The sequence below is a fragment of the Nerophis ophidion genome, linkage group LG13, assembly GCF_033978795.1.
Source record: "Nerophis ophidion isolate RoL-2023_Sa linkage group LG13, RoL_Noph_v1.0, whole genome shotgun sequence".
NCBI lineage: Eukaryota > Metazoa > Chordata > Actinopteri > Syngnathiformes > Syngnathidae > Nerophis > Nerophis ophidion.
In genome coordinates this window covers 43,670,823-43,691,556 of record NC_084623.1, presented here as the reverse complement: position 1 = coordinate 43,691,556, position 20,734 = coordinate 43,670,823, and the positions used below count along the sequence as shown (strand labels likewise).

The 20,734-nt window shown below is 38.2% G+C and overlaps 2 protein-coding genes across 2 annotated transcripts in view; both read left to right on the top strand.

Annotated features, from left to right (window-relative positions):
- The first annotated feature begins 1,620 nt into the window (after positions 1-1,620).
- wu:fb18f06 (osteocalcin 2) lies at positions 1,621-7,253 on the top strand. Its single transcript, XM_061918984.1, has 4 exons — positions 1,621-1,705; positions 1,855-1,931; positions 3,264-3,467; positions 6,712-7,253. Exons 1-4 carry the CDS (start codon positions 1,684-1,686, stop codon positions 6,715-6,717), a joined length of 309 nt encoding a protein of 102 aa, XP_061774968.1. The 5' UTR covers positions 1,621-1,683; the 3' UTR covers positions 6,718-7,253.
- A 2,186-nt stretch (positions 7,254-9,439) lies between these two features.
- igsf11 (immunoglobulin superfamily member 11) overlaps positions 9,440-20,734 on the top strand; it is a 327,969-nt gene continuing 316,674 nt past the window's right edge. Inside the window, exon 1 of the mRNA XM_061918978.1 lies at positions 9,440-10,344. Within this exon, the coding sequence (XP_061774962.1) occupies positions 10,284-10,344 (61 nt within the window). The 5' untranslated portion in view covers positions 9,440-10,283. The remainder of the gene's footprint in view (positions 10,345-20,734) is intronic.

Here is a 20,734-nt window from a genome sequence, read left to right as displayed (position 1 = left end):
GCAGCGAAAGCTATTCAGGCCGAGAAAGCGACAATTTCCCCGTTAATTTGAGCGAGGATGAAAGATTTTTGGATGAGGAAAGTGAGAGTGAAGGACTAGAAGACAAAAAAAAAACTAGACGGCAGAGCGATTCAGATGTTATCAGACACATTCACTAGGATCATTCTGGAAAATCTCTTATCTGCTTATTGTGTTACTAGTGTTTTAGTGAGATTATATGGTCGTACCTGTACAACCTGAGGGTCGGCCCCGCACCTTTCTTCAGCACCAGTCGACGGGTGGTGGCGATGCCCATCTCTGCCCCTGTTAGAGCCAAATACACTCTCTGTCTGTCAAATTCATGATGTCACTAAAGGGGTTGGCTCCAAGGCCAAGTGCCTGGCTATTTAGGGAGGAGTCAGGATCTTGCTCAGGTGTTGCTGAGTAGAGGCGCAACAGTTCTTGACTGTGCCAGGCTAGTGTTAGTTTGCTCCCGTGTATTTTCTGTTTTTGTACAAAGTGTGTTATATAAATGTGACTTTATGATATTAAATATTTTTGTTAAACATGGACACAATTTTGAACATCAATTATTAGCCGGCTGCACACGTCTGAACTAGCTTCATTTATATTTGGCAACCAGTAGCAGTAATAGTATAGGACTTTACCGCTACACTGCCCTTTGCAAGGGACCCTCTTCAAAACACGATCTTTCGAAATGATCGCTGCATAATACACTGTACTTTGTGTGTGTGGTCCAATCCAACCGTGTTCGCTTGACCGCTCTGTTCCATAGTAAAGCTTCACCGTCATCTTTCGGGAATGTAAACAATGAAACACCGGCTGCGTTTGTGTTGCTAAAGGCGGCCGCAATACACCGCTTCCCACCTACATCTTTCTTCTTTGACGTCTCCATTATTCATTGGACAAATTGCATAAGATTCAGCAACACAGATGTCCATAATACTGTGGAATTATGCGATGAAAAGAGACGATTTATAGCTGTGAACGGTGCTGGTCCAAAATGTCCTCTACGATGCGTGATGTCACACACACGCGTCATCATACCGCGACGTTTTAGCATGATACTTTAGCATGTAAACTAAACTAAATTTGAGCGAGGATGAAAGATTCACCTACATCTTTCTTCTTTGACGCCTCCATTATTCATTGAACAAATTGCAAAAGATTCAGCAACACAGATGTCCATAATACTGTGGAATTATGCGATGAAAAGAGACGATTTATAGCTGTGAACGGTGCTGGACCAAAACGCGTCATCATACCGCGACGTTTTAGCATGATACTTCCGCAAAATTTAAAATCGCAATTTAGTAAACTAAACCGGCCGTATTGGCATGTGTTGCAATGTTAATATTTCATCATTGATATATAAACTATCAGACTGCGTGGTCGGTAGTAGTGGGTTTCAGTAGGCCTTTAATGTATGTTGTGATCACTAAATATCCATGTAAGTTTAGGTTTAAAGTTTTGGGACGTTCTATTTCGGGAAAAATATCGAGACGAATCTCAATAATCTGTGGTAATTCCGGTTGTACGTGAACGCAACCCTGAGGACCTTTACACCGGCACTGGGGGGCGGGGCCAGGTTAGGTCACGTGGTTTGAGGCGCGGTCTGTGTTATCGACTTCATGACTTTTCTCTCCCACTTGCGTACTTTGTTTGCGGAATCACGCTGACAAGATGTCCTTTGATCTCTCTTCAGGTAAGATTAGCAGTGAATGATCACACTCAGTGGGTAACTGTGACGTAATATAGCTAGCAGTTTTGATGACACTGTTAAGTAAACTTTTGGTTAATTCATTTTAACGTTGTGTAATTATTTTTCTTTTTCCCCCCACATTGCAAACGCAGCTCTGGGCCAGGAGGAAGCGGTGACAAAGACCGAGGGAAAGACTGATGAGCTAAGCTGGCCTTGGAGTAAGAAGAAGGTACTTTAAGTCCTGTATTTCACGCACACACGTATGTATGTATGTATATATATATATTTATATATATATTAGGAGTGTGGGAAAAAATCGATTCGATTACGAATCGCGATTCTCACGTTGTGCGATTCAGAATTGATTCTCATTTAAAAAAAAATCGATTTAAAAAAAAAAAAAAAAAAAATAAATAAATAAATATATATATATTTTATTAATCCAACAAACCAATACACAGCAATACCATAACAGTGCAATCAAATTCCAAAACCAAACCTGACCCAGCAACACTCAGAACTGCAATAAACAGAGCAATTGAGAGGACACACAAACACGACACAGAACAAACCAAAAGTAGTGAAACAAAAATGAATATTATCAACAACAGTATCAATATTAGTTATAAGTTCAGCATAGCCGTGATAAAAATCCCTCATTGACATTATCATTAGACATTTATAAAAATAATAAAAAAGAACATTAGTGGCTTACACTCGCATCGCATCTCATAAGCTTGACAACACACTGTGTCCAATGTTTTCACAAAGGTAAAATAAGTCATATTTTTGGTTGGTTTAATAGTTAAAACAAATGTACATTATTGCAATTAGTTGATAAAACATTGTCCTTTACAATTATAAAAGCTTTTAAAAAAATATATACTACTCTGCTAGCATGTCAGCAGACTGGGGTAGATCCTGCTAAAATCTTATGTATTGAATGAATACAGAATCGTTTTGAATCGGAAAAATAACGTTTTTGAATCGAGAATCACGTTGAATTGAAAAAAATCAATATATAATCGAATCGCGACCCCAAGAATCGATATTGAATTGAATCGTGGGACACCTATATATATATATATATATATATGTATATATATATATATATATATATATGTATATATATATATATATATATATATATATATATATATATATATATATATATATATATATATACATACATACATATGTGTGTGTAAGTGAAGTGAAGTGAATTATATTTATATAGCGCTTTTCTTGTGTGTGTTTATACATGTGTGTGTGTGTATATATGTATGTATATATATATATATATATATATATATATATATATATATATATCCATATAAAATGTGTATTAAATGAAAAAACATTAAAATGGAATATTACATGAATGCACACCTTGTGTAGCCTTGCACAAAAACATAAATAGATACATTTGCTTCTATTTCGATTATTGTTGCTTGTACCTTACCTTTTAACAAAGACAGACTTATTGTTTTTAAAACTGATTAATAAGAGTACCAAAACACCAGGAATGTACCGTACATAAAAAGTGCGTTTGTTTTGTCAGGACGACGGCAAAGGCAAATCGGACGGCAAAGACAAATCGGGCAGCAAGGACAAATCGGGCAGCAAAGACAAATCGGGCAGCAAGGACAAACATGGCGATCACAAGTCAGAAGATGGGAAGAAGAAGAAAAAGTCCCATAAGGAGGGACACAAATCCGACAAATCCTCATCCTCTTCCTCTTCCAGCAGCAGCAGCAGCGATGAAGTGAGTTTTTTTGTGTTGTTGTTGCACATTTGCATAACACAATCTTTGAAACACAAATAGAACACAGCTCAAGGTGCGGCAAACATAGCTGTCACACCTGGTTTCAAAGGTCGTTCACATGCTGCATGTACACACTTAGCAGGTTTTACCAGCCCTGCCTGTCTGACACCTGTCCTCCTTTCTTTGTCCCTCGCCACGTTTACATTCTTGTCAAAATGTGACAAACATGACGTCCGCAGACATCTTTGCGGCACCGTTTTCTCACAGGAGTGTTGCTTTCATTCACGGAGAACAGATACACTCAAATAATAAAATAACTCTACATTCTGTTCATAACTTTTATGGACAGAATTTCTAGGCGCAGTCAAGGCGTTGAGGGGTTTCGGTTTGGTGGTCGCGGGATTAGGTCTTTGCTTTTTGCAGATGATGTGGTCCTGATGGCTTCATCTGACTGGGATATTCTGCTCTCACTGGATCGGTTCGCAGCCGAGTGTGAAGCGACCGGAATGAGAATCAGCACCTCCAAGTCTGAGTCCATGGTTCTCACCCGGAAAAAGGTGGAGTGGCTTCTCCGGGTTGGGGAGGAGACCCTGCCCCAAGTGGAGGAGTTCAAGTACCTAGGAGTCTTGCTCACGAGTGAGGGAAGAGTGGATTGTGAGGTCGACAGGCGGATCGGTGCGGCGTCTTCAGTAATGCGGACGTTGTACCGAGCCGTTGTGGTGAAGAAGGAGCTGAGCCGGAAGGGAAAGCTCTCAATTTACCGGTCGATCTACGTTCCCATCCTCACCTATGGTCATGAGCTTTGGGTCATGACTGAAAGGATAAGATCACGGGTACAAGCGGCCGAAATGAGTTTCCTCCGCCGGGTGGCGGGGCTCTCCCTTAGAGATAGGGTGAGAAGCTCTGCCATCCGGGAGGAACTCAAAGTAAAGCCGCTGCTCCTCCACAGGAGCCAGATGAGGTGGCTCGGGCATCTGGATGCCACCCGAACACCTCCCTAGGCAGGAGTTTAGGGCACGTCCAACCGTTAAGAGCCGACAGGGAAGACCCAGGACATGTTGGGAAGACTATGTCTCCCGGCTGGCCAGGGAACACCTCGGATTGCCCAGGGAACAGCTAGACGAAGTGGCTGGGGAGAGGGAAGTCTGGGCTTCCCTGCTTAGGCTGCTGCCCCTGCGACTCGACCTCAGATAAGCGGAAGAAGATGGATGGATTTTTAAACAAAGTTATTAATCTTGAAGTTAAAGTTAAAGAACCACAGTCATACACACTCGCTGTGGGGAAATTACCCTCTGCATTTGACCCATCCCCTTGTTCCACCCCCTGGGAGGGGAGGGGAGCAGTGAGCAGCAGCGGTGGCCGCGCTCGGGAATCATTTTGGTGATTTAACCCCCAATTCCAACCCTTGATGCTGAGTGCCTAACAGGGAAGTTATGAGTCCCATTTTTATAGTCTTTGGTATGACTCAGATTTGAACGCATGACCTACCGATCGCAGGGCGGACACTCTAACCACAAGGCCACTGAGCAGGCTTTATTTATTTAATTTGATGCATTTTTCTTATTTTGCACTCGTAACTTTTTTCCATAAATAATTTAGTGTTGTAATATAAAATATTTTTATGAAGTTTATAAGAATACATTTGTCAGGCTTGCCCCTTACAGTTTGTCTATGTTTTAGTTTTTTCCTCTGCATTTGTCTGTTTCTTGTGTTTAGTATTTCCTGTCTTTTATTTCCCGTAAAGTGCTCTTAATTTGTCAGCTTCCTGTCTTGTTCCTTGAGTGCTGTGTTCCCCCTCATCTGCGGCTGATTGGCATCTGGCCACACCCGTTGCCAATCAGCCGGCTCCTATTTGTACCTCATTTGTCTTGTGTCAGTGGCTGGATCATTGTATTGTCATTCGGACTTGTCGTTGCCATGTGTTACTCTTGTCGTGTCTGTGATTTATTTCAGCTATTACCTGTCGCGCTACATTTTGTCCTGTTCGTCGTAGCGGTAAGCTGTTCTTGTTAGCCATTAGTTATTTCCAGTTTTTCTGTTTGTCATCCTCTAGCTTCCATGCTAAAGTTCCTTTTTGTTTTCTAGCTTCCAGTGCTAGCTCCCTTAGTTTGTTATTCCGCCCACGTGCGTGCTTTTTGTTTGTTCTTGTTCTATTATTTATATTAAATAATGTCTTCATATCCAATGCCTGCCTCCATCTCTGCATCTTGGGGTTAGTCACTAAATAAATGGGTTGTACTTGTATAGCGCTTTTCTACCTTCAAGGTACTCAAAGCGCTTTGACACTACTTCCACATTTACCCATTCACACACACATTCACACACTGATGGAGGGAGCTGCCATGCAAGGCGCCAACCAGCACACATCAGGAGCAAGGGTGAAGTGTCTTGCTCAGGACACAACGGACGTGACGAGTTTGGTACTAGGTGGGAATTGAACCAGGGACGCTCGGGTTGCGCACGGCCACTCTCCCCACTGCGCCACGCCGTCCCTAAATAACTCTGACAACATTGTGCTCTAAATTACAAAAACATTACTTTCCCAATATTATCGTCATCATAATCCGTATAAGTTTCAGTATCGGCGATACCAGTCCTGTTTTTAGTCGATACAAAAAATTCTCAATATTGGCTAACCAGTGATTCTCGGACTGGTACGCTGGCGCCATCTAGTGGTGTGCCAAAGAATCACTTAATTATTTTCCTATTTTCAAAACACAGTGTTACTGTTCAAACCATGTATTGCTGCAGTGGCTGAAAATATTAAATATACTCGTTAAAAAACTGCCTTACTTTAATGAATACTTAGGTCTACTACTTTACTGTATTTTAATGTTGGTTGTTATGGTGGTGATACTTGGAAAGCCAAGTGTTTCTTGAGGTGGTACTTGGTGAAAAATGTTTGAGAAACCTAACCCTACTTAGAATATTATTAAACCTTTATTTTTTTCCTTCCTTTCCCGACTCGTCTCTGCAATAAAAAGATGAATAAAGATGTAATAGTTATAGTGAATCCTATTTTTTGGCCCAGTTGGGAATCACTGGTCTCATGTGAGGCCCCTGTACAAGCTTAACTTGATCTAAGCCCTCCATATAGGGAAGTCATTCCGGGGGCCCGTTAGTACTTCTCTGGTCGTCAGAATCATTCATTCATAAAATATAGGAGCTGTGCCACTTAAGATGTTCTTTAATAAATCATCTTCTCTTCCTGCACTAATGTCATTGTCATTTTCTGTCATTCCAGAACTGATGCTTCCTGAGAGACCTAACTGCTAATCTGCTGCTCTGGCAATGTGTGTGTGTGTGTACACGTGCGTGTGTGTGTATACACGCGCTTGTGTGTGTGTGTGTGTGTGTGCGTGTGTGTGTGTGTGTGTGTGTGTGTGTGTGTGTGTGTGTGTAGATGCAGCCTATTACTTGTAACACCATTTGTGGTGTGAACAAATGTAACCATCAGGAACAGTCATTGATGTGACGACAAGAAACATACAGTAAGTTAAGTGTGTTTTCACCACAAGATAGCACTGTTTCCTCCTTTCTGTCTGGCCTTCATTGCTGAGGAGATATTTGCAATGTTTGAGTTTTGCAAATATTTATGAAATAAAATAATTAATGAATTATATAAAATCACTTTTTCATCCAGGTTCCACATTTTTGTTTATGGCCCAACGTGGGCATTTTTCACAAATGTCTGGACTCTTCTGTGACCAGTGGTTTTTCGACTTTAATGGCTGTGTGCCAAGTAATTTTCTGGTGTTTTTAATAAATGCTATTGTAATAGTTGGACATTGACTACTTTAATTTGTACAAAATAATGATAAACGGTCATAATGATTGTCATGTAGTGTGTATATATATGTATATATATGTATATATATATATATATATATGTATATATGTATATATATGTATATATATGTATATATATATATATGTATATATATGTATTTATATATATATATATACAGGACTGTCTCAGAAAATTTTAACATTGTGATAAAGTCCTTTATTTTCTGTAATGCAACTATGTCATACATTCTGGATTCATTACACATCAACTGAAATATTGCAAGCCTTTTGTTATTTTAATATTGCTGATTATGGCATACAGCTTAAGAAAACTCAAAAATCCTATCTCAAAAAATTTGAATATTTCCTCAGACCAAGTAAACAAAGCTGTATGCCATAATCAGCAATATTAAAATAAGAAAAGGCTTGCAATATTTCAGTTGATGTGTAATGAATCCAGAATGTATGACATTTTCTTGTTTTTAGTTGCATTACAGAAAATAAAGGACTTTATCACAATATTCAGATTTTCTGAGACAGTCCTGTATATGTGTGTGTGTGTGTGTGTATATATATATATATATATATATATATATATATATATATATATATATAGTGTGTATATATATAATATATATATGTGTATATATATATAATATATATGTGTATATATATATATACGTGTATGTATATATATATATATATATATATATATATGTATATATATATATATATATATACTCACACACACACACATACAAAATCATCATAATTCATATTATGTATTTTTATTAATAAGTGAGGCAGAGATAATTTGCCACTTACCGCCAGAGCACCAGATGGGTCAGGTGCACCATTGGAGATAAAGAGAAAATACAATTTAAATATTTAAACATATCAGATAGGAGCATGTATGTTGTTTTTTGTGAAGGGCCAAATCGGACAGAATTTGATAAATACATGTTCAAAAATGTTTACAAATAAATCATGAAATAATGAAATTGCTAATTTATTAAATTATTGAATATGATTTTACATAAAAAAATGTAATGGTACTTCTAATAACTCATTGGTGTATGTAATTCCAAATATAATAAATGATGTATTTAAGTAATTATTTAAACCCATCCATCCGTTTTCCTACCGCGTGTCACTCGGGGTTGCGGTTGTGGTGCATTGTCCCGAAGCTTAAACTGCAAACACAGTGGTTTTAGTACAAAAGTTTTATTTACCCATAATCAAAAGTACAAGGTTGGATTAAATTGCCCATTAAGACAGACATCGTCCTCCAGAGGATCCAGAATATAAAAAAAAATCATGCAAATCACATCAAATATTGGTCTGCTGGCTTTTTATGTTTCCCTCTTATGTCAAGATCTCGCTGTTTTGCAACTGCTTGCTCCAAAACAACCGTGGATCCCTTAGTCATAACAAACAAACAAAACATTTTTTAGAATGGTTAGGGTGACCCGAAATTCAACTTTAACCCGCATGTGCTCAGCAGTGGTTCAGAGGCTTTTAGATAGACTTTCTTTTTGGACTAAAACAGACACAAAATATGGTATAAAGGTCAGAAATTCCCCTACACGGTCATTGTATACAAACGTTTAAATATTTTTTAATTATATTTTGAATCAAATACACAAATGTGGCATTAATTATTAAATGTAAAATCATCCATCCATCCATCCCATCCATTTTCTACCGCTTATTCCCTTTTGGAGTCGCGGGGGGGCGCTGGTGCCTATCTCAGCTACAATCGGGCGGAAGGCGGGGTACACCCTGGACAAGTCGCCTCCTCATCGCAGGGCCAACACAGATAGACGGACAACATTCACACTCGCATTCCCACACTAGGGCCAATTTTAGCGCTGCCAATCAACCTATCCCCAGGTGCATGTCTTTGGAAGTGGGAGGTAGCCCACGCATTCACGGGGAGAACATGCAAACTCCACTCAGAAAGATCCCGAGCATAGGATTGAACCCAGGACTGCAAATCATAATTAATAATTTAATAAATTATCGATTGCGTTATTTCATGTATCCATCCATTTTCTACTGCTTGTCCCTAAATTTTTGAACATGTATTTATTACATTTTGTCCAATTTGGCCCATCATAAATAACATGCATGCTCCAAATTTGAGTCCGTTTAACCACTTTTGATTATTTAATTTCACCAAAACAAACTTGCATCGCAAGTACGTCCGAGCGGGTCGATCCCTAAACATACCACAAGGGAGCGCCCGTACGCCTTTCCCCATTCATGGCGTCAGCGGTCTCCCAGCAACAACAACTTTGCAATTATCCGCCAAAGTGCTTAGTCAAGCCAGCGCACACAACCTCAGCGCAACCGGAAATCACTAAACAAAGAACGACAAACCAAAAGGGGGAAAAGTCGGTAATGGTCGACGTGAGAATGATAGAAACAGATAAAACATGTTATGCTGGGAGTTTATTCAATAGTTGTCGTACAAACCATTACCAGCTTTTTATTTGCGTCAGCTGAGCGTGTATATTTCATTTATTTTGGAATGCACGTACCGGAAGCGAGGCTTATATAGTTAAGATTTACTCCCCCCCGGGTCTGCTGAGCCTCTGCATCCGACGCGAGGAAGCATGGAGCGCCGCAGGACGCGTTGGCGACTGTCACCGAGGCGGCGGGGAAAAGTCTCACTTTGTGACGTGTTTCCAAATTAGACTCAGCATCCTGACACGGCGCGGAGGTTCCACTCGCTCCAACTCTTGACTTTTCACTCACTGTGCGTCTTCTGACGGCGTGACACAAACATTTGTGTGGCGACTTGAACTGGACCTGCTTCTGAAAAGGACGGAGTGGGGAGTGACACCTTGGACCGGACTGGACATGAATCGGGGGTTCTTTGGGGCCGAAATATTACCTTTGTTTTGGGACAATAAAGTATTTGAAGAGCAGCCTTGACTGGCCCAATGTTACGTGCCAAGTAAGAGTTCTCTGAGCCTGGCACGGATCGGAACAGTTCGGGACAGTTCGGAACAGTTCGGAACCATGGTGAAATTTCACAACTCGGACCTATGGATAGCCTGGATGCTCATTTTCTGCATGGAGGGTGAGTTTTTATTTTATTTTATTTTATTTTATTTTTAACTGAACTCTTGATTTGTTTTTACACGAATTAACCCCACATTATTCCAATTAAAATGTGTCCTAAAAGGAGAAGGAAGAAGCAGAAGTTAATTCAATTCTTTACCGCTTCTTTCCAATTATAGTTTGTTCATCCATCCATTTTCTACCGCTTATTCCCTTTTGGTGTCGCAGGGGGCGCTGGCGCCTATCTCAGCTACAACCGGGCGGTAGGCGGGGTACACCCTGGACAAGTCGCCACCTCATCGCAGGGCCAATACAGATAGACAGACAACATTCAAACTCACATTCACACACTAGGGCCAATTTAGTGTTGCCAATCAACCTATCCCCAGGTGCATGTCTTTGGAAGTGGGAGGAAGCCGGAGTACCCAGAGGGAACCCACGCATTCACGGGGAGGACATGCAAACTCCACACAGAAAGATCCCGAGCCTGGATTTGAACCCAGGACTGCAGGACCTTCGTATTGTGAGGCAGACGCACTAACCCCTCTACCACCGTGAAGCCTAGTTTTTTCATATATTGTGAAAATATGACCTTAGACCAGGGGTCACAAAGGCGGTGCCCGCGGGCACCAGGTAGCCCGTAAGGACCAGATGAGTCACCCGTTGGCTTGTTCTAAAAATAGCTCAAATATCAGCACTTACCAGTGAGCTGCCTCAATTTTTTTTTTAAATTGTATTTATTTAATAGCAAGCTGGTCTTGCTTTGCTCGACATTTTTAATTCTAAGACAGACAAAACTCAAGTAGAATTTGAAAATTCAAGAAAATATTTTAAAGACTTGGTCTTCACTTGTTTAAATCAATTATTTTTTTTTTTTACTTCTTATAACTTTCGGAAAGACAATTTTAGAGAAAAAATACAACCTTAAAAATGATTTTAGGATTTTTAAACACATACCTTTTTACCTTTTAAATTCCTTCCTCTTTTTTCCTGACAATTTAAATCAATGTTCAAGTTAATTTATTTTTTTTATTGTAAAGAATAATAAATACATTTTAATTTAATTCTTCATTTTAACTTCTATTTTTTCGACAAAGAATATTTGTGAAATATTTCTTAAAACTTATGATTAAAATTCAAAAAAATTATTCTGGCAAATCTAGAAAATCTGTAGAATCAAATTTAAATCTTATTTCAAAATCTTTTGAATTTCTTTTAAAATTTTTGTTCTGGAAAATCTAGAAGAAATAATAATTTGTCTTTGTTAGAAATATAGCTTGGTCCAATTTGTTATATATTCTAACAAAGTGCAGATTGGATTTTAACCTATTTAAAACATGTCATCAAAATTCTAAAATTAATCTTAATCAGGAAAAATTACTAATGATGTTCCATAAATTCTTTTTTGAATTTTTTCAAAAATATTCGAATTAGCTAGTTTTTCCCCTTCTTTTTTTTTGGTTGAGTTTTGAATTTTAAAGAGTGGAAATTGAAGATAAACTATGTTTCAAAATTTAATTTTATTTTTTTTCCTGTTTTCTCCTCTTTTAATCCGTTCAATTACGTGTTTTTTTCATAATTTATTCTCTACAAAAAACCTTCCGTAAAAGGAAAAAAAATGTACGACGGAATGACAGACAGAAATACCAAATTTTTTAATATATATATAGATGTCTTTATTAAAGGTAAATTGAGCAAATTGGCTATTTCTGGCAATTTTTTTTAAGTGTGTATCCAAATGGTGGTCCTTCGCATTAATCAGTACCCAAGAAGTAGCTCTTGGTTTCAAAAAGGTTGGTGACCACTGCCTTAGAAGGAAACTTAAAATACTTCTAAAACACCAAAAACATCCAGCCCAGTCAAATGTAGGGTAAAAAAAAAATGCCATGTTTTATTACATAAGCTCTGCTTCTTCTTACTCCTTTTCGGACATGTTGAACTGTTATCCTGTAAACATGTGTACAAAGTAACCGTGTAAGTATGTTCGAAATAAAACACCTCCATCACCAATTACTATTAATTGCAATGTGACACAGTCTAAATATTATTTTCTTCTTCCTACTCCTTATCGGACGTTTTGAATTGTGAAACTGTAAACTTGTTTCCAACTTATATGCGTGTCCAAAATGAACTAAAACCATTATCTTTGTCAATTATTTGTAATCGCTGTAACACGGACCAAAAATCTGCTTCTTCCTACTCCTTTTCAGACATGTGGAATTGTGAAACTCTTCTAATGTGTGCAAAGTAAAATGTATAAAATAAAAAAAAATTCCCCATTATCAATCATTTGTAATTGTTTTGACATAGACTATATAAGATCTGCTTCTTCCTACTCCTTTTCGGACATGTTGAATTGTTATACTGTTAACATGTGTGCAAAGTAACCGTGTAAGTCTGTTCGAAATAAAACATAAAAAAACATTACCTCCATCACCAATTTTTAGTAATTGCTGTGACATAGGCCAACTGTGATTTGCTTCTTCCTACTCCTTTTCGGACATTTTGAATTGTGAAACTGTAAACTTGTGTCCAATGTCACTTTGTATGCATGTTGAAAATGAACTAAAACCATTACATTAATCAATTATTGGTAATCAATGTGACATGCACTAAAAAAAGATTTTCTTCTTCCTACTCCTTTTCAAACATGTGTAATCGTGAAACTCTTTAATGTGTACTGAGTAACCTTGTACATGTACAAAATAAACAAATATTCCCCATAACAATTATTTACAATTGTTGTGACATAGAGTAAATAAGATCTGCTTCTTCCTACTCCTTTTTTTCAGACATGTTGAATTGTTATACTGTAAACGTGTACAATGTAAGTATGTTCAAAATAAAACACCTCTATCGCCAATTACTAGTAATTGCAATGTGACACAGTCTAAATATTATTTAATTCTTCCTACTCCTTTTCGGACATTTTGAATTGTGAAACTGTAAATTTGTGTCCAACTTTTATGAGTGTCCAAAATGAACTAAAACCTTTACCATCATCAGTTATTGTTAATCGCTGTGACATGGACTAAAAAAAATATATGCTTCTTCCTACTCCTTTTCAAACATGTGGAATCGTGAAACTCTTTAATGTGTACAAAGTAACCTTATACATGTACAAAATAAACAAATATTCCCATTATAAATTATTTGTATTGTTGTGACATAGACGAAATAAGATCTGCTTCTTCCTACTCCTTTTTTCAGACACGTTGACTTGATATACTGTAAACATGTGTACATAGTAACTGTGTAAGTATGTTCGAGATAAAACATAAACAACATTACCTCCATCACCAATTACTAGTAATTGCCTGTGACATAGGCTAAATATTATTTGTTTCTTCCTACTCCTTTTGATATGAGTTGGAAAATTGTGTTAGATGTAAATATAAATGGAATACAATGATTTGCAAATCCTATTCAACCCATATTCAATTGAATGCACTACAAAGACAACATATTAGATGTTCAAACTCATAAAAAAAATTTTTTTCAAATAATAATTATCTCAGAATTTCATGGCTGCATCACGTGCCAAAGTAGTTGGGAAAGGGCATTTTCACCACTGTGTTACATCACCTTTTCTCTTAACAACACTCAATAAACCTTTGGTAACTGAGGAAACTAATTGTTGAAGCCTTGAAAGTGGAATTCTTTCCCATTCTTGTTTTATGTAGAGCTTCAGTCGTTCAACAGTCTGGGGTGTCCGCTGTCGTATTTTACGCTTCATAATACGCCACACATTTTCGATGGGAGACAGGTCTGGACTGCATGCGGGCCAGGAAAGTACCCGCATTCTTTTTTTACAAAGCCACGCTATTGTAACACGTGCTGAATGTGGCTTGGCATTGTCTTGCTGAAATAAGCAGGGGCGTCCATGAAAAAGACAGCACTTAAATGGCATCATAAGTTGTTCCAAAACCTGTACGTAGCTTTCCGCATTAATGGTGCCTTCACAGATGTGTAAATTACCCATGCCTTGGGCACTAATGCACGCCCATACCATCACAGATGCTGGCTTTTGAACTTTGCGTCGATAACAGTCTGGATGGTTCGCTTCCCCTTTGGTCTCGGTGCCACAATGTCAAATATTTCCAAAAACAATTTGAAATGTGGACTCGTCAGACAACAGAACACTTTTCCACTTTGCATCAGTCCATCTTAGATGATATTGGGCCCAGAGAAGCTGGTGGCGTTTCTGGATGTTGTTGATAAATGGCTTTCGCTTTGCATAGTAGAGCTTTAACTTGCACTTACTTATGTAGCGACGAACTATATTTAGTGACAGTGGTTTTTTTGAAGTGTTCCTGAGCCCATGCAGTGATATCCTTTACAGATTGATGTCGGTTTTTGATACAGTGCCCTCTGAGGGATCAAAGGTCACGGTCATTTTATGTTGGTTTCCGGCCATGCTGCTTTTGTGGAGTGATTTCTCCAGATTCTCTGAACCTTTTGATGATATTATGGACCGTAGATGTTGAAATCCCTAAATTTGTTGCAATTGCACTTTGAGAAAGGTTGTTCTTAAACTGTTTGACTATTTGCTCACAGTGTTGTGGACAAAGGGGTGTACCTCGCTCTATCCTTTTTTGTGAAAGACTGAGCATTTTTTGGGAAGCTGTTTTTATACCCAATCATGGCACCCACCTGTTCCCAATTAGCCTGCACACCTGTGGGATGTTCCAAATAAGTACTTGATGAGCATTCCTCAACTTTATCAGTATTTATTGCCACCTTTCCCAACTTCTTTGTCACGTGTTGCTGGCATCAAATTCTAAAGTTAATGATTATTTGCAAAAAAAAAAAAAACTATCAGTTTGAACATCAAACATGTTGTCTTTGTAGCATATTCAACTGAATATGGGTTTAAAATGATTTGCAAATCATTGTATTCCATTTATATTTACTAATCTAACACAATTTCCCAACTCATATGGAAACGGGATTTGTAAAACATAACCCATCGCCAAAAACTTTGTTCACTTCCTGTGTTTAAGTGTCACATTTTATCAACATGTCGATAAAATAACATAGATAGATCATTTACGCAGTGATGACGGAAAATTGTCGTAAAGAAAATGATTAGAGTCATAACCTCAACAACAATCATATGTATAATAATCACGATTAAAGTCACGTTTTTTTGTGCACACATCTATCGCACACCAAAAACAGATGAATGTGGATTCAAACAGACGCTCCCTCGCTCCTCTCCAAGAGCGCATGCAACACACATTTGATCCCTCCTTAATACTTGATGTTTAGATCAGGCGCTCAAATCCCTACATTTCCACCAAACTAAAGCACCCGTTTTAAAAGACTTTCCCCCAGCAGGGCCAAAGCACTTCTGATTGTGCAGGTTTTATCCCTAATGCACTCCCTTTCTCTCTATCTCTCTCGCTATCTCTATCACTCAACATCTATTCTTTTCACATCTACAGCACTCACAACTGTTGCACGTACACACGTTTGTATGTTTGTAATAGAAACTAAGGCAGACGGTTGGTAATCCTCCCGATTAACGACAAGAATGGCGACCAGGCAGCACTGGGTGTGTGTGTGTGTGTGTGTGTGTGTGTGTGTGTGTTCGGGCAATGCTTACTTAAAGGCCTACTGAAATGAGATTTTCTTATCTAAACGGGGATAGCAGGTCCATTCAATGTGTCATACTTTGATCATTTTGCGATATTGCCATATTTTTGCTGAAAGGATTTAGTAGAGAACATCAACGATAAAGTTCGCAACTTTTGGTCGCTAATAAAAAAGCCTTGCCTTTACCGGAAGTAGCAGACAATGTGCGCGTGACGTCACTGGTTGTAGGGCTCCTCACATCCTCGCATTGTTTACAATGTGAGCCTCCAGCTGCAAGAGCTATTCGGACCGAGAAAGCGACAATTTCCCCATTAATTTGAGCGAGGATGAAAGATTCGTGGATGAGGAAATTTAGAGTGAAGGACTAGAAAGAAACAAAAAGTTAATAAAAAAAAGGCGATTGAATTGGGAGCGATTCAGATGTTTTTAGACACATTTACTAGGATAATTCTGGGAAATCCCTTATCTTTCTATTGTGTTGCTAGTGTTTTAGTGATGACGTGAATGTTTGTGCCACTGCTTAATAACTGTTTAATAAATACAGTTTTGGTCAATTGACTTAGTTGTGATTTCCCTCTCTGCATGAAAGTTTAAAATGAGCATACATTAATGCAGTATGAACAAGAATGTTTTAATGTAGACTAGGGATGTCCCGATCCAGGTTTTTTCACTTCCGATCCGATACCGATATTGTTTTTTCACTTCCGATCCGATACTGATACTTTCCGATACTGGCCTATCCGAGCAAGTATTAAAGTTTAAAGTTACTTAGCCTACTTAGTTGTCAGATTCATGTTAAAAAGGGTTTTAGTACTCTTGATAACAACTAGCCAGCTGAATTAGGTGAGTTTGAATAATACACAATGGTTGGTATTCAAGGATAAACACAAAATAGAAAAAATTATACATGACAAACAGAAATGGCATCATTAAACAGTAAAAAAGTGAACAGTATAAAGTGCAAATAATGCTGTCAACATTATTAAAAAAAAGAAAAACACACAAACAACCTGAGTGGGATAAAACGTCTATAACTCGGCATCAATACTCTTGAACAAGTGTTAACTTGAAAAAAAAAATAAATATATATATATATCTACACACTCCTTTCACTTGTTTGCCCCAGTCAGGGGGGGCAAACCATTGAAGTCCAAGCATAATGGGGAGATTCTTTCTAATAAAGACGAGCACTTCAAGATGCTCAGGTGTCAGCCTGCTCCTGTGTTCATCAATGAGTGCTAAAAAGCCTCTCACTCTGAAGAGTCAATAACATGTCTTACAACTTTACCACCACGCTTGACTTTATTGTGGCATGTTTTGCACTCCACCTCTTCATCTTTTTCGTTTTGTAGGGTAAAATAATCCCACACAGCTGACATTTTTACCGTAACTTTTAATTCACATGGCCGTCTTAACTGTTAGAAGACAGACCTGTGAATGTGTTGAAGGTGTGCTGGAAAATGCGGAACCGAGCGTAGGGAGCAGCAGAAGAGTGGAATGTATTATTTCGGTGTGTTAGAAAACACGGACCGGATTTAAAAAAAAACTGGATCTGGATCGGTATTTTCCCATGCTTGCCGGTACGCATTTTTTGGCAAATATCGGCGGCCGATCCGATCCAAATATCGGATCGGGACAACCCTAATGTAGACACATAGAATCATCATACTGCTGTGATTATATGTATCAAGTGTTCATTCAAGGCAAAGGCAAAATATCGAGATATATATCGTGTATCATGGGTATGGCCTAAAAATATCGAGATATTAAAAAAAGGCTGTATCGCCCAGCCCGAAAGCTGACCATGTCCCAAATCACTGTCAGGAAACAAAAGCTTTTCCGCTGGACCGAATGTGCACGCACAGCCACGTTCAGTCACCAGCTTCACTTGTCAATTTGGATGTGACAGGCTGGTGTGAGATTGAATTTAGTTGTGATTGTCAAGGTGTTTCACTCGGCTGCTCGCTTATTAAGCCGTGTTCCTCTGCAGCGAGAGGACGTATGGTGTCCAGTCACTTTTACTCAGGTTCAGACACGCACACTCAATCTTGTTAGATCGGTTGGGTGGGATCTGTGTGGTACAATGGTTCAAATGAAAAAAAAGCGCTACATCGGGGCTATTCTTCACCCTTGCACTTTTTAAGACCCACTGTTGGGAAAATGAGCACAAATTGTCAAAGGAACAGCTTCTCCTCCTCCCCGACTTGCTTGCGTCTCAGCGGGGAGTCACAAGTGTTTCTATAAATACATTCCGATGCGGCGTATTGATTGCGGTTGCTTGTTTTGGCAAGTGTGTACTGACCTCGACGCTTAGCATGTCACAATTTGTCAGTAGATTGATCGTTTGGTTATGTCAGCGCAGGCTGGCGGTATTTTGGTGACCTTTACTTCAGTTGCAAATCTGCATTGAATGGGGGGGCGGTAGGCAGTAGGGCTGCGAATCTTTGGGTGTCCCACGATTCGATTCAATATCGATTCTTGGGGTCACGATTCGATTAAAAATTGATTTCTTTCAATTCAACACGATTCTTGATTCAAAAACGATTTTTTCCCGATTTAAAAGGATTCTCTATTCATTGAATACATAGGATTTCAGCAGGATCTACCCAAGTCTGCTGACATGCAAGCAGAGTAGTAGATTTTGTAAAAAGCTTTTATAATTGTAAAAGACAATGTTTTATCAACTGATTGCAATAATGGATTTTTTTTAAAACTATTAAACGAACCAAAAATATGACTTATTTTATCTTTGTGAAAATATTGGACACCGTGTGAGATGCGATGCAAGTGTAAGCCACTGTGACAGTATTTTTATTTTAATTTTTTTTATAAATGTCTAATGATAATGACAATGAGGGATTTTTAATCACTGCTATGTTGAAATTATAACATATTGATACTGTTGTTGATAATATTCATTTTTGTTTCACTACTTATGGTTTGTTCTGTGTCCTGTTTGTGTCCCCGCTCAATTGCTCTGTTTATCGCAGTTCTGAGTGTTGCTGGGTCAGGTTTGGTTTTGGAATTGGATTGCATTGTTATGGTATTGCTGTGTATTGTTTTGTTGGATTGATATAAAAATAAATCTAAATCGATTTTTTTAAAATGAGAATCGATTCTGAATCGCACAACGTGAGAATCGCGATTCAAATTCGAATCGATTTTTTCCCACACCCCTAGTAGGCAGTGTCCTACCATATTTATATTTAATACTAGTGTGGTCCTTCCGCCCGATTGTAGCTGAGATAGGCACCAGCGTCCCCCCTCCCTCTCCCCACGACCCCAAAGGGAATAAGCGGTAGGAAATGGATGGATGGATGGACTAGTGTTGTCCTGATACCAATATTTTGGTACCGGTACCAAAATTATTTTGATCGGTACTTTTCTAAATAAAGGGGACCACAAAAAAATGGCATTATTGGCTTTATTTTAACAAAAAAATCTTAGGGTACATTAAACATATGTTTCTTATTGCAAGTTTGTCCTTTAATAAAATAGCGAAGATACAAGACAACTTGTCTTTTTAATATTAGGTAAGCAAATACAGGCTGCTAATTTAGTCTGCTGACATATGCAGTAACATATTTTGTCATTTATCATTCTATTAATTTGTCAAAATTATTAAGGACATATAGTAGAAAATGAATTATTAATCTACTTGTTCATTTACTGTTAATAGCTGCTTACTTTCTCTTTTTAACATGTTCTATCTACACTTCTGTTAAAATGTAATATTTACTTATTCTTCTGTTGTTTGATACTTTACATTAGTTTTGGATGAAACCACAAATTTAGGTATCAATCCGATACCAAGTAGTTACAGCATCAAACATTGATCATATTCAAAGTCCACACGTGTTCAAGCACATATTTCCTGACTTTATAAACATGATATACATTTAAAAAAAAATTAAAGATGTGATGACAAAAAATATCGACTTGATACGTGCATGTACTTGGTATCATTACAGGGGATGTTAGGTGTAGATCCACCAATGGCGTTTGTTTACATTTTGACGCCAGTGAGCTACGGTGTGTAGTGAAACATTTTTAACTATTCCTCGTCTTGCAGGGATGATACTTGTAAGAAACTTACTTTATTTGTCGCCATGGAGACGAGGATTAGTGATTTAGAAGTAGCTAAAACACTGCCGACTGCGAATGGACGTTCGCCGCTAGGGAGCTAGCCATGTCTTAAAGCACCTCTTCCAGCGTTTCAGTGTTATGACTTCACCTTTATCGTTAGTTTTTAAGCCAAAATGCGTCCGTTCTCCATTTTTCTGTCTACACACTGTTTCTGCTTGTAAGTACTCCGTGATTGTGCGCTGCCGAACATGCTCGTCTGCTCGTAAAACCAGCAATAACACAACGTGATCACGACGATCCGCGGGGGGGTGGTGGACCGATACTTTTCAGAGGCGGTATAGTACCGAATGTGATTCATTAGTATTGCGGTACTATCCTAATACCGGTATACTGTACAACCCTATTTAATACAATGTAAAACATTTAGGAATTTTTAGATGTATTAACTTGTCTTTAGTCTTTATCATCAAATATATGTTCTGTAATTTTCGGGAACTCTTTCATGTCCGGTAAGATTTCTGCGAATCACGTACATCTCAGAAAGACCTCGTATGATTGGTTGCTGCTTGTATTTTGCTTTTTCTCTGTTTTATTGTGACTTTTTTTTTTTTTTGCAGAGGAGATAGAATATTTTACTTCTTTAGGAATGTTCCTTTCAAAATGTTTGGCCTCTGAGCTCTATCCGATTTTTTTGGCCTCTGATCCAATCTGTCGTTGCAAGATAT

Coding starts and splice junctions, on each gene's coding strand:
- wu:fb18f06 (XM_061918984.1), top strand. CDS start 1,684: ATGTCCTTTGATCTCTCTTCAG. Junction 1,706..1,854: donor GTCCTTTGATCTCTCTTCAG/GTAAGATTAGCA, acceptor TTGCAAACGCAG/CTCTGGGCCAGGAGGAAGCG. Junction 1,932..3,263: donor GGCCTTGGAGTAAGAAGAAG/GTACTTTAAGTC, acceptor TTGTTTTGTCAG/GACGACGGCAAAGGCAAATC.